The sequence below is a fragment of the Vitis riparia genome, chromosome 19 (genome assembly GCF_004353265.1).
Source record: "Vitis riparia cultivar Riparia Gloire de Montpellier isolate 1030 chromosome 19, EGFV_Vit.rip_1.0, whole genome shotgun sequence".
Taxonomy (NCBI): Eukaryota; Viridiplantae; Streptophyta; class Magnoliopsida; order Vitales; family Vitaceae; genus Vitis; species Vitis riparia.
This window is the reverse complement of record NC_048449.1, coordinates 10987978-11001510: the sequence shown is the minus strand read 5'-3', so window position 1 is coordinate 11001510 and position 13533 is coordinate 10987978. Positions and strand designations below refer to the sequence as shown.

Here is a 13533-nt window from a genome sequence, read left to right as displayed (position 1 = left end):
CTAGTGGGGTCTGTCTATGTTCCCTCTTAGTTACTAAAGAAGTGCATACACAGATAAAGTATGAGCAAAAGTACTCACAACAATGTGCCCAATTATCAGAATCTGGACTTGTTGTGCAACCAAAGCTATTCATCTCTATTTTATATTGCATACCCACCTATTTTAAAAACCAGAAGTCCATAGCCAAAATATATATATGCTTGGTGGGGCTTTACCAATACTCCTTCCCTTTTTGCCCATCTGCAAAATTCCCCATTCCCCATTCCCCATCTCAAATTTGCGTTCACCTTCAAAGAAGCAGTGCCCCCATACATGGCTTACGGGCCTATGGCTGCCTTTTCGATATTTGAATTCATGGGATCAACACTGCAGATCAGTAAAGGCGTTGAATAAGCAATGGGTCAAACACTATGAAAGCAAGTCAGCCTTGTCAAACGACTAGAATGGTCCATACCCCAGGCAGCACTCAAAAATGGAGTTGATTTTCTAAGATTGCTTAGAAAGGAGGGAGTGTGAGAGTTTGAAAAAAGAGGGAGAAGAGGAAGAAAGATAATGGAGAAGCAAAGCCCATTTCAGACACCGACATGCAGAGGAGGCGTACCTGGTTGTTTTCCAACGTTTTTCAGGGTTGATGCATGAATGTTTGTGTTGGTAGAATAGGGGCAGCAGATTGAACCCATCCACTATTCAAGGATGCGACTGTAAACTAAGCAAGCAAGAATTATGGAGCCCTCTCTAACCTTTTTTTTTTTTTTTATTTCACTTCAACAACAACTCATTCCCTATTCCAACCATTCAAGTTCCACCATGTAGCGCTTAACCACCCCAAAGGGAAGTGTGGATCAGGAAATTCTACTGGAAAAATCACCCAACAAACCAGCCTTTGTCGGTATTCATCATAAATCAATGATTCAACTTGAAGGAGGAGATTATTTTGTTCCTTGCGGTGGCTGCAGTTTGGACTTTTTACAACTAGAGGAAATTTTACCTTTCTTCATTTTGTCATCATGTGGTGAAGGTAGAGACTTCCTGTATTATTAATACACCACACCTCGTACTAGTAATAGTAGGGGGAGAAGGAGGAGGAAGAGGAAGAGGAAGAGGAAGAGGAACCATACATACATACATACAGAAAAGCTCAAGAGGCAGGCAGGTTCAAATCTTCAGGATGGGAGTGGTAGGGAAAGTGATTCCAAGCCCTCCCCATATTTTGACTTTGGACGTTAAGAAATTGAACCGAGTTGTTGTCTGGTGATATTTTCCTCCCTCTGGCTCATAATGATGATGTTTGGATAATTTTTTTGACTAATTTTTTCATCCCCACCTTTATGTAGGGAGTAAAAGACGGTTTCTTTGGTATGTGACAAAAGAGAAGTACTGCTAAAACCTTGCTCATTCAAAAGCTTATTTGTTATCTCTCTATTTTTCTTTTTCATTTCTTCTGCACACAGATGGTGGTGGGCCTGTAAAATTGTTATTAGATGGTGGCAAAGGGTAAAGTTTTTTAATCCATCCCCTCCCTAATTTTGTGGTGAGTGAAATTATATGTGTGTATGTGTGTGATTCCTGTATTGCATGTACAAACAAAAGCAAGGATGTGTTATGTTTTGAATCCATTTTTCATTGTGAAATCTAGGCATGAATTGTCATGTCCAATGGATGATGATGGCTACCACCCCCCACATCAATTATAAGAATAAAGCCCATTCAATCACTTCCCAAATTATAGTAAGCTCATCAATTTTGTACTCCACTCAATCCCCTTATTCTATGGACTAATCAATATATTTCTTTAACCCACTTGGTTGGTTGATGGAATTTTATAGTGTCCTGTTCGAACTAATATTTATGATAAATTATAGATATTTTGTTTTACTGGATGTTTGATAAAACTTATTACTTATTATTTAATTATTTAAGTTGACTTTAAGTTAAATTATATTTATATTGTTGACTTAAAACTTATTACTTAATTCTTACTTTAAGTATTAAGGTTATTTGATAAAATTAATTTAAAATTTATTTTAAATCTTCAAATTGATATATTTATCTTTATAAATTCCAATTATGATAAAGGAAGTCAAGTAATAATAAAGTTTGTAGAATAGTAAAAAAAAATCATAAAGATAATTAAGACATATAAAAATAAAAATGTGATCTTAATAATAAGTTAATTATTTTTACTTATTACTTTAAGTTGTACCATTAAATTATTTTATCAAATATACTTAATTTACTTAATAACTTAAATTAAGTTATTTAGTACTTACTTTAAGTTGTTGAGTTGATTTATCAAATACCCACTAAATTTGATTCTTAAACTTTTTTTAATGTACTAATTATATTTAAAAGCCAAATATACCATTTTATTACAATTTTTTTTCTCAAAAAAAAAAAAAAATTGATGAAAAAACCCATGTGGCAAATAAATGGATATTGACATGAGCTTGTACATATAGGATATATCTAACATCTTCACATGTTTGTCATAGGGATTTCTCTATGGTAAAAAAAAAAAAAAAAATCTTAATAAAGACATGTATTTGATGTTTAGATATAGTTTAGAATTTGGACCATACTTAAAAATTTAAAATAAAAGTTCGAAAATATATGGATAATTTTTATCATATGAATGATTCAATGGAAATGAACATTTATTTTCAAGAGCACATTTTGTCTTTGGGTGATTAATATGGCTCAACCATTTCCTAATAAAAAGGGAATGAAAGATAATGGCATAGAAACTAATAGATGGAATAGTTAGTGATAATGGAGAGGCTAAGACTAAATGTAGGAGAGGGGAATCATTCATAGGTGATTTCCATCTACTACTACCTTCTTCTTTATTTCCTTACATTTGGTTTTAGTTTGGTGGTTGTGGGGAGGGACTAATTTTATTACTTTGCATCTAAATACATATAATGATGTAATTCCAATCATTAAAATTTAAAATCAAATTTATTAGAGTTTGTGCATTTTGGAGGGATCGAATTCTTAATTTTTGATATTACCCATTAACTCTTATTAGCTCATTCTAATTATTATTTTAATACGTATTTTTTAAAAATGGAAAACAATAATAAGAGTATGTTTTACAATGATTTTAGAAAATGTTTTTAACTTAAAAAGTATTTTTTAAAAGAAAAAAAAAAAGAGATTTTAGACAAAATTTAAGAAACATTTTAAAAAAATTTTAAAATCGTTTATAGTATTTTATATAAAAAAAAACACTTATATCTTATAAATACTTTCATCAAAACACCACTAAACACATTCTAAATTTTATATAAAAAATAGAACTTTGAAACCATAATTTTTTTTTTTTTGGTTTATTACACTTTACCCCTCTAATTTATAACGTGTTTTATACATTGTTCCATTAAGTTTAAAATCAAGCAATGTACCCTCCAAGTTTTATAATTGCATGCAATGTGCATTTTTGGAGTGACGGTATTACATTTTTGGATGGAAAATGTATGTGCTCCCCACGTGACCTATTTGAGTGAGGGCAAAAGGGTAATTTTACAATCAAAACAAAACCCCTTCTGCTATTCTCTTTTCCTCGTTCATTCTCCTTTTCTTGTTGTTCTTCTTGCTGAATCTCCAAATTGTAGTTGATGCCCTAAAATGTCATGCAAGTATTGAAAAACCGACATTGAAGAAAAGACATGGAGTTCAACGATATGTTTTTTTGTCTTGTAATCTCTTTAGTGGCTAGAAAAATCTTGGCAAAGAGGGTTAGGGTTAGAGTTAGAGTTTCATTTTGATGTTTCAAAAAATTTGAAGAACAATTAGGGATTTTTTTAAAAAAAAAAAACTTGGGGAAGAAGATAGATGAAATACTTAAGTTTGTTGTTTTAGAATTTTGATGTTTCAAAAAAGTTTGGGCAAATGTGGGGGAAATTTGGTGAAACTTATTTGTAGTTTGTTATGACATTTTTTTTCGGTGTTGACGTTGAACATCTTTGTTTTTCATTCTATTGCTTCCACGATTTATTACAATTTTGATTTCTTTTGATTTCATTTGGATTTGTACTTATTTTGATAGAAAATGTTTTTGGACATATATTTCAGGGATTTTTTTTTTCTTTTTGGTTAGGGTCCTAATTCTGGATTGTGAAAGGTTTTCGGAAAAAAGTATTTTGGTTAAGCTTGTTTGGTTGTCAAGAAAATGTGGTTTTGGAAATCGAATGAAGGAAGAAGAAGGGTTGGGTTAGGGTTTTGGGGTTTTAAAATGAAATGACTTTTTACTTTCACTTATTAAAAAAATGATCATTTTGTCCTCGATCACACAAAGAGCACATGTCATTCCATAAAAAAATGTAATGTCGTGACTAAAAAAAGCACATTGCATGCAATTTTAAAACTTGTAGGGTACATTGCTCAATTTTTAACTCGATAGGGCAATGTGTAAAACATAGTATAGGTTGGAGGGGTAAAATGTAATAAACCAATTTTTTTATACCTTAATTTTTTAGCATAGTTTTTAAAATTATTATTATTATTCAATATAAGATGAGTAATATTTTATGTTAAAATTGTTACTATTTTTAATTTTAAAAATGCAAAAACAAAAAAATCCCAAGAACATTAAATTTTCAAAAAAAAAAATTCTTTAACAAACATGAACTTTTTGTTAAAAAAAAAAAAGAAGAAAAGAAAATAACAAGAAAGATGACTTTCAAAGGGAAACTTATTTTCTCATTTGATCATTTTCAAGGAGGATGACTTTTATGAATTTGAAAAATGTTAGTCTTTGTCAAAAATCTTTATGGAATTGCTTTCTCAAAAGAATCAACTAGAAAAAGAACAATTTAGTCATGTATTTGCTTGAAAAACTTATTCAACAAACCCATTTATGATAATTAGCGCAAGGTTTTGGATACGATGACTAGTCTTTTTTTCAAATTTACCACAAAAGAAAAAAAACAAATAAAAATATGATATGAAAATGAATTATTATAGAAATCCAAAATATGGTCGTATTGAAATCGTATTTTAAAAAGTCGATTAAAAAAAAAAAAAGACTATATTTTTAATAAAGTTTTTAGAACACGCTTAAGATGGATGTTTTGTTCGGAGGAAAGGCCATTTTGAAGGACGACTTGGATTTAGAGGTTGGATTTCATTTATAATAATATTATTAAAAAAATATTCAAAATTAAAGTTGGAATGGTTGAATTTATAAGAATAAAACTACAAGTATGTGTAGGATATTAGTATTAAAATAAAAAGAGATCCCACTTGGCACGCCATGCAATTAAAAAAAGGGAGAATAGTAATATAAGATAACATTAATTGGAAGTAAATGATGATGTAATTTGGAAGGAAAGGTGGGGAATAATGGGAAAATTTAAAGAGTAATAATTGGGGAGAACCCAAGGCAATGATGGTAAATAGAAGTTAGAGAAAGGTTATAATGGTCATATCAGAAAGGGGGAGGAGGAAAAGGGGAAGTGGACATAATTGTCAACATGGGAAGATTGTCGTCTAGTGTCAGGGTCTGTAAAATCATGAAAAGGGAGGGGTAATGAGGACATTTGGGGAATGGGTGGTGAACAAAAAAATATTAATAAAGAGGAAAATCAAAAGAATAAAAGAATGGAGAAAATGAGGGGATGTAGGGTAGGTATAGGATAGGACAGCTTTGAAGAGGAGAGAAACCACATTTCTTTTTCTTTTTTATTTTTAATTTTATTTTCTTTAAGAATTAAAGAAAAATTTTAAATTAATTTTCTCTCTCTTGGATGGAGACTTGAACGCATATTCAGAATGGGATTGGGGATGTGAATCGTGGTGAGGTGTTTGATGGTACAAACCTGCTTTTTGGTGGAAGAACCTGATGCCCTTGATGTGTGAGTGGGTGGTGCTGTTTTCTCTAACTCTAGATCTCTCAATCTCTCCCTCCTCCTCCCTCTCCACCTTCTCTACCTTCTCCTCCTTTTCTCTTTCTCTCTCTTCTTCTTGCCCTTGCTTTGTATTTTAGTCTGCTAAATCCCCTTGTTTTTTATGTTTTTTTGGGCTGTTTAAGTCTCCGTTATCTCTCTCTCTCTTTTTTTTTTTCTTCTTTTTTATTTCTTCTGTCCTGCCCATCCGGAAAAAGCTTCCAAAGGGGAAGGTTTGTAAGATAGCAGCCTTTTTTCTTCTCCGTTTTGTTCTGCCATTTTTATTTCATTTGTGGGTTTTGTTTTTTCTGCCAATTGCATCCTGGGGTTCTCTCCCCTCTTTCGGTTTTGCACTGTTGTTGAGCTGAGAGCATACCGGGCAAGTTTGAATGGTGAAGCTTCGTTTGATTTCATGATTTATTGTCTACGATTCTTTGCTTTCTAGGCTGCCTTAAATGTTTTCACGGACTTTCTCTGGTCCTCTTCTTTTCTTTTCTGCTCTTCCCGATTTTGGAAGAGGAACAAAGATATAGATTTAGTTCTGGTCGTCTTCAACTATTCACCAGACGACCTGGGATGGGATTTGGGCTTCTGGGGTTTCAGGGTTTCTGGGTTTCTTCCCACTGTTGAGAATCCTAATCTCTCTACATCTGGTGATTTTGATTCTGACCATCTTTTCTCTTTTGTGACTCTCTTTTATCATTTCCTCCACTTAGTGGTAAACTCGTTGGGGGTGCGAGATTTGTTGTTTGTAGGCCTTTGAAACTTTCTTCTGTATCTATTATTATATTCCCCTTGCTTTAGTTAATCCCTTATATGGTATTTTTGTGTGGTGTTTAGAGATTTGATTTAGCAAGTATCCAAGTGCATAGTGGTTTCCCAAATCTCATGTTTTGATGCTTGTGAAATTCGTATACCTTTTTTTCTTTCTGGGTATGCTCACATAAAATAACGCTCCTCACAACTTTGATCCTTTAGTGAGTGCGATGTTTGCTTGTGGGTTTCGTTCTTTTGCCCATTTTGTTCTTTGCTTCATCAATCGGGCTCCTAGAGTTTGATGATTTGACGTAGATACTTCAAATTTACTCGTCCAAACCACATAAAATAACGTTCTAGAGAGGGCTAGAATCAGCGACTGTGTATTGTTTTGGTGGGTAGGTCCTCAAACTGGTGATCTCATGTTCATCTTGTTGTATGTTGCAGGCTGATGGATGAAGATTCTAGTGGGGTTGTCTGATCTTGTTGCTACTGTTGGGTGGTGGTGAAGCTGAAACTTAAATTTGTGAGAAGTGGAGGTCGGAGTAGAGAGAGAGAGAGAGAGAGAGAGAGAGAGAGAGAGAAAGAGAGAGAGAGGGCTATTGTTATGCGGGAGGCTAGGGTGAAGACAAGGCACAATAGCAGGAGAAATAGTAGAAGAGCTTGTGACTGTTGCAAAAACAGCACAAGAAGAGAGAAGCTGTTTTGCAGATGTTATCCGTTGAAAACCCTCCACCAGATCCCCCATGTCCTTGCGAAATTTCCCAACTGAAAGGTAGTGATGAGAGGGCTTCTGATAAACTTGCCTTGCCAGAGGTAGATCTGTTCAACTCAGGCCTTGATGATACCCAGCTACCCAAATTCTCCATAAGGTAATCAAATTTTCTCTTCTCCCTTCTCTCTTCTCTCTTCTCTTCTGCTCCCTTCTCCTCCCACGGATGCAGCAACCATCACTGTTTCTATTACTACTACGACCACCACGACGATTACTATTTCCCATGTAGATCTCAAGTGATCTAAGGGATATTTTTGGGTCAGATCCGGAGCTCCATGATAGGGTGTTATGGCTCAGTCCAACATGACGAAACCCAGCTTTGGTCTCTCTTTCTTTTGGGTCCTTATGTGGGGGGAGGGGGTTCTGCCTGGTTCGCTGATCAACCCATTCACGCATCCTATTCCAGCAGGCACGCTCTTCTATATGGGTTTCAGTACTTAATCCAGCCTCTTAATTTGCGTGTATTCACCTAAATTTAGTCAAATTCGTACCCATCTCCTCACCATTGACCTTCCTTCTATGATTTCATGTCGTTTTTGTACACGAGATATCTGCCCTTTGGGCTTTGATTGTTGCAGCTCCTCTTCAATCCCTACTACTTGGTTCTCCTTTGGTTGATATATACATGTATATGTATGTATTTATGCCAGCTACCCAAGTGACTGTCTACTTGAAAAAGGAATGGGTTCATTAGATCATAGAATCCCGCTGCTATCTTGGTATTCATGCCGGCCTTTAGCGTTTTTATGTTTGGATTTCATAGTCAATATGTTCCTTTTCATGGGTTAACATACAATATGGGGGGGTCTGACAGTTTTCAAAGTTTCAGTTTTGGTGGGCTCTCGTCTGAAGGGAGTTTGGCTGTGTAAGGGCCGTCCATGATTTGGGCTTTATAGGATTTAGTGTAAATTGATCAAAATATCTGATAAAAAGTTTTATGGTTTTGTACTGCAGAGATTATGTTTTTGGTGCCCGGGGCAAGGATATCAAGAAGAATTGGCCTTTTTCTCAGAAAAATTTGCAACTTTGCTTGAAACATGGCGTGAAGGATGTGTTGCCACCATTTCAGTCTCTTGATTCAGTAAGGGAGGGGTCCTTCAAAGGATGTGTGGCCGAGACTTGTCTGCCTGACAAGGAGGATATCTGCGATTTGGATAGTTTCAGGAACTTGAATGGGGAGCCTTCTGGGTGGGTGCCTAGCTCTTCGGATAGTGCTCAACCGAACCTGAGGATAGCTGCAGATTGCATAGACATAAATTCATCTGGATCTGGAGGAGAAAAAGATTTTCCTTCATCCACAACCAGTAACTCTCAATCTGATATAGGGTCAGTTCATACTCACAGGCTATCTAGCTCAGCAGTAGAAACTGATACTTTACTGGAAGCCTCAGCTGAACTTGAAGCTGCAGGAGATCTCGCACCCCATAAGACTGAGAGCAAGACTCAACCCTCTGCGAAGAAGTGCAGGCTGATAGTGAAATTGCGGGCGGTCTCTGATCCTAGCTCAACCGAAGATATTGCATCGAATTGTACAACCCTCTCAGAAGCAATGGCTTCTAAAATATGCCCTGTTTGCAAAACCTTCTCATCCTCTTCTAACACCACATTGAATGCTCATATAGATCAGTGCCTTTCTGTGGAATCAACCTCCAGGTGGATGGAGGATTCTAGACAGACTAGACATAGAATAAAGCCAAGGAAAACAAGATTGATGGTGGACATCTGCGCAACAGCACCACGGTGCACGCTTGAGGAGCTTGACAGAAGAAATGGTTCAAACTGGGCCACGGATTTAAGCTTACCTACTCAAAATACTGAGGTGTGTGCCCATGAGAAAAGACAAAGACTTTCACCTGTTCATCCTGAGGAGACTGGCGATGAAGGTGCAGTCTATATTGATGCAAGTGGCACAAAAGTTCGAATTTTGTCAAAGCTTAACGTTCCATCATCTGTGTCAAAAGTAGGAGAGGATCCCCGGACAAGCAAACCATTAAGAGGAAGTAAAGGAAGCAAATTCTTCTCAACCAACAAGAGAAAGCGGCATGTGAACAAATATCATAACTACCTGAAAGTTGCTATTCAGAGCAAAAAAGATTGTTCTCCAAAGCCTCATAATTCTGAGGTACGTTCTACCTATGCGTCTTTCCATTTGGCCGACTGTTTATGCATGCTTCTCTTCTCTTTTAACTGCTTCTTATTTTTGAGGCTAGGGTTAGTTTCTGGCCTATAAGGAAAACATTGCAAATTGAAGCATATAACCACCAACCTATTGGCATTATGTCTTTCAATGCCGTAAAAGCTTTGGTGCATTATACCTTGGAGTGATTTAGCTTGGCTCCGTACTCCTTGTGCCTTTCTTTTTCTTCATTTTTTGCCCCTTTTGTTGATGATTGGGCTCATTTGGATCCCATGTTATTTAGTTGCTGTGCTTGCTTAGAATTTCCTTTTGTTAAGCGATATTTTGAGGCTGTGATTCTTGTATCCTAGTGTTCACCTTGAATCACAAGTTTTTAAATGCATCTTGCTTGCAAATTGGTAGTATGAGATTTCAGCTATATGGGTGTGAATTGTTGGCAAACAGATTCATGGGACTCGGGAAGAAAACTGTGGGGCAGAAGATCATGAGGAGGAACATCGGGCACATAATTTTAAAGCTCAAGAGCAGATCAAACCCAGTGATTCGGGAACTTTGAGACAGTGGGTATGCTCCAAGCGAACTGGTCTCTCAAAGAAGGTTAATGGTAAAGATGGCCATCGGCGGCCAGCATATAAGTTGCGTACAACACAAGACTTGGCAATTGAGAGTGATCAGTCATGTTTGGGTGATTCTTATGTGGAGAAAAATACTCGAAGATCTCCAAACTTGATGGAGAATGTTATTTCCTCTGAAAGCAAGAAGAAAGTGGAGAATTCTTTGAATGAATCCCGAGGCTATGATGATGGGGAGCAGTCTCCTGGAAGAAAGAGATTGGGAAGTTCCTTGTTTGGAGCCAGAATTAGTGACAATGTGGAGAGGTTTCAGGAACCACTGAAGCAAAATGCAAATCAATTAAGCAAAGAAAATACTTCTGTTTGTGATAGAATTATGCTTAAACGAACAAACACCATAGGAAATCATGTATCTCCACTGAGCAATAAGACATCCGACATTCTTGCAGGTCCTGTCAGAAGCCCTGATAGTTCTACCAGTGCAAACCCAAAACCATACCGGAGTAAATCATTGTCATCAAAAACCATGAAATTCTCCACTTTGAGGAAGAATGTTTTGTCAGTTCATCAATCATTTTTAAACAAGAAATATTCAGCCTTAAAGAAGCCTTGGGTGCTGCATTCTGAAGTAGAAATAGATGAGGAGTCACCTTCTGAAGGGGATCAACATTATGATATGATGCATGATCATATTGAAAATCAATCTGGAGTAGAAGAGATTAATGACAGTGTGTGTCTTGATAGAAGCAGTGTGCTGGAAATCAGGCAAGAAAGAGGGGCTATGGGTGTGTCCCAGGGGGAGGATGCCATGGTTTTGAAGAGGTCACAAGCATCTTGGAGTCCTGGCCATGATGTAGGGGAAAATATAGATTCTTCTGTCAGAGTCTCTGATGATATGACTGATAAATGTGATGGCCTAGAATCTGCAAGAAAATTGGTTCAAATGCATGCAGCTGACATTGTTATTGAATCCTCCAAAATGTGTCCTGACAGGAATATTACAACTTTGAACAAATCATTAGGTCCCAAATTCAACAAGCTGGCTAATCCTCCGGAAAATGGATCCAGCTCACTGCAACCTATGGAAGAATATAAAGGGCCTCTATGTGAAGATGAAGCATCATGCCGTTTAACTGATCCAAGTCTGGGAGATGAGCAAGGGATGTTTTGTCTAGATGAAGTTGGCAATGGCATAATTGGGCAAAACTCCTTTTTGGGGGCTGATATGGAGTCTAAAATTGGGCAAGGGAACGCCTTTCCTGAGGTTGACCCAATACCTATTCCAGGACCCCCAGGTTCATTTTTGCCAAGTCCTAGGGATATGGGCTCTGAAGATTTTCAAGGGCACTCATCATTAACAACAAGCCTGGTTCAATCATCCTCCCAAGATCAACATGATTTGGTTGATGGTGATTCATCTGATTCTCCTATTTCTGCAACATCAACCATCTCAAACTCCACTGTAGCAAGACCTGATTTAAAACGTTTAGAACAGTTATTATCTGTCAGAGTTCATTCAGTTCAAGAGAGGATCAGGTCAGATTTCTCAGGTACTAGCATTTGGCCTGTACTGGAAAATGATGTCACGGTTCCTGAGAAGGTTAGTGTTGGAGCAGAAAGAATCCTTTTGGATGGAGGAAATTTGAAAGTCAAAGTGACCTCTTCCATAAAGGGACCTCTCAGTTTCCAAGATGATGATCAGCCATGCTGTTGCTCACGGAAGGAGAGGACCTCTCAAGGTGTTGCTTTAAATTATCAAGAATCACAGCTTCTAAGGCGAAGGACTATGGCTTCAGTAATGCTGCCTGCTATTGGGAAGCAAACAGGCTGCAATATGAATACTAGACTGAACAATTTGAATGTGAGTCCTGAAATGATTTCTATCAGCAACTGTCCTAGTTCAGGATCTGAAAAGGTGGTTTTCCCTGTCATGAAGGCGTCTACTGATTCAATTCCTATAAATGGTTCTACTGATGCTGCACTAAAAATCCCAAGTCATAGTGACTGTGATTCTGCCAGTCCATCTGGTTCTAATCCGATTCTCAGGCTGATGGGAAAAAATTTGATGGTAGTCAACAAAGAGGAAGTTGCACCTATGCAGCTCGGAGAAACCCAACCAGTTCCACTGAGTAACTGTCCGAATCCACAGTTTCTGAACTTTTCTGGGGTCTCTCATGGCAATGCTCAAAATCCTGACTATCATTACTTTCATCATATGATCCCTCCAGGTTCTTTCAGATATATCCAGGATCCACATAACACAGTAGGGCAGTGTTCTGGCATCAGGTTGCCAAACAGTTTTGAAGGCCACTGTAATCCTAAGACACCACAGGCACTGGAGGGCATGTTTCCTAACAAGCATATGGGTGGTGCTTTTGCAGCTTCCTTGGGACCGCATGACTACAAAGGTGACTACAATTTGGTGACTCAACAGAACAGACCAACAACCAGACTGGGTGCAACACCGGTATATCATATGGAGAAAGCAACAAATTCTCCTCACCCCCAATACAGGAATTCATCTTCCATGGGAAGTTCTATTAAAGAAGTCATCATCATTGATGATAGTCCTGAAAGTGAAGCTGATTCAACCACTGATGATGCCAAATACACTAAATGCTTGAGAGAAAGCCAGGTACCTTTAGCTGACAATTTAATTCCAGCACCTCCCAATTATAATTTAAGGCATTTGAATCCCCTCTCCCGATACCAGCCGCAAGATCCTTCTCCCCTAGGCGAATCACCGACGGCGCACAGCAACTGCTTTATTGTGCCCCCCTCTAGGCGAACAAATACAAGTCCTGTTAAATGGGGTTGTACTTCAGAAAGTTCTGGTATCATTCAGCGGAATCCTTTTATGGCTTCATCGTCCTCAACTGGTCATCTGAGATCCGACTTGTATTATTCTTCAAGCTTGTCATAGTCAGGGAGTTTTTCTTGGGATAGCCATTTTCAAGTGGTCTGTCCATTACCAGTTTTCACAAAAATCCAGCTTGTGTTGAAACCTTGCACCGTTTCTGCAAAACTAATTGCTAGAAACTTTTGGGTTTTCAAATGACTTCCAATGGCAAACATACTGGCGGTGATCAAGACGGAACCTGCAAGAATCCAGCAGATGAGCTCTCGGACACAGTTGCTTTTTTATTTTGAATGTACTAAAAGTGAGTCGGATTTAAGCAGTTTTTCTGGCTTCTGAATAGGCAAATCTCAGTGCTTTCCCAGACTAGACAGTGTATAAGCAATCTTGGAATAATAGGTGACCCAGAGGAACCTTAGCTTTGAGTTAATGGAGTTAAAAGTTTCATATATATGACATGTTTATCTTGTTCACACATTGGACTAGAGCAGCTTTTCCTTTAACAAGTTGTCACCTGTTATATTTGAGTCGTGAAAGACTTTTAGTTTGAT

The 13533-nt window shown here is 37.3% G+C and overlaps 1 protein-coding gene across 5 annotated transcripts; it reads left to right on the top strand.

Moving 5' to 3' along the window:
• The first annotated feature begins 5768 nt into the window (after nucleotides 1-5768).
• Nucleotides 5769-13533, top strand: LOC117908491. 5 transcript variants are annotated; one of them, XM_034822101.1, is made up of 4 exons: nucleotides 5769-5855; nucleotides 7089-7513; nucleotides 8371-9538; nucleotides 9998-13533. In XM_034822101.1, the coding sequence occupies exons 2-4, from the start codon at nucleotides 7353-7355 to the stop codon at nucleotides 13046-13048; spliced, it is 4380 nt and encodes a 1459-aa protein (XP_034677992.1). In that variant the 5' UTR covers nucleotides 5769-5855; nucleotides 7089-7352; the 3' UTR covers nucleotides 13049-13533. The 5 variants fall into 5 exon arrangements, with proteins under 5 accessions (XP_034677992.1, XP_034677991.1, XP_034677989.1 ...); XM_034822100.1 differs by lacking the exon at nucleotides 5769-5855 and adding an exon at nucleotides 5882-6118; XM_034822098.1 differs by lacking the exon at nucleotides 5769-5855 and adding an exon at nucleotides 5882-6277.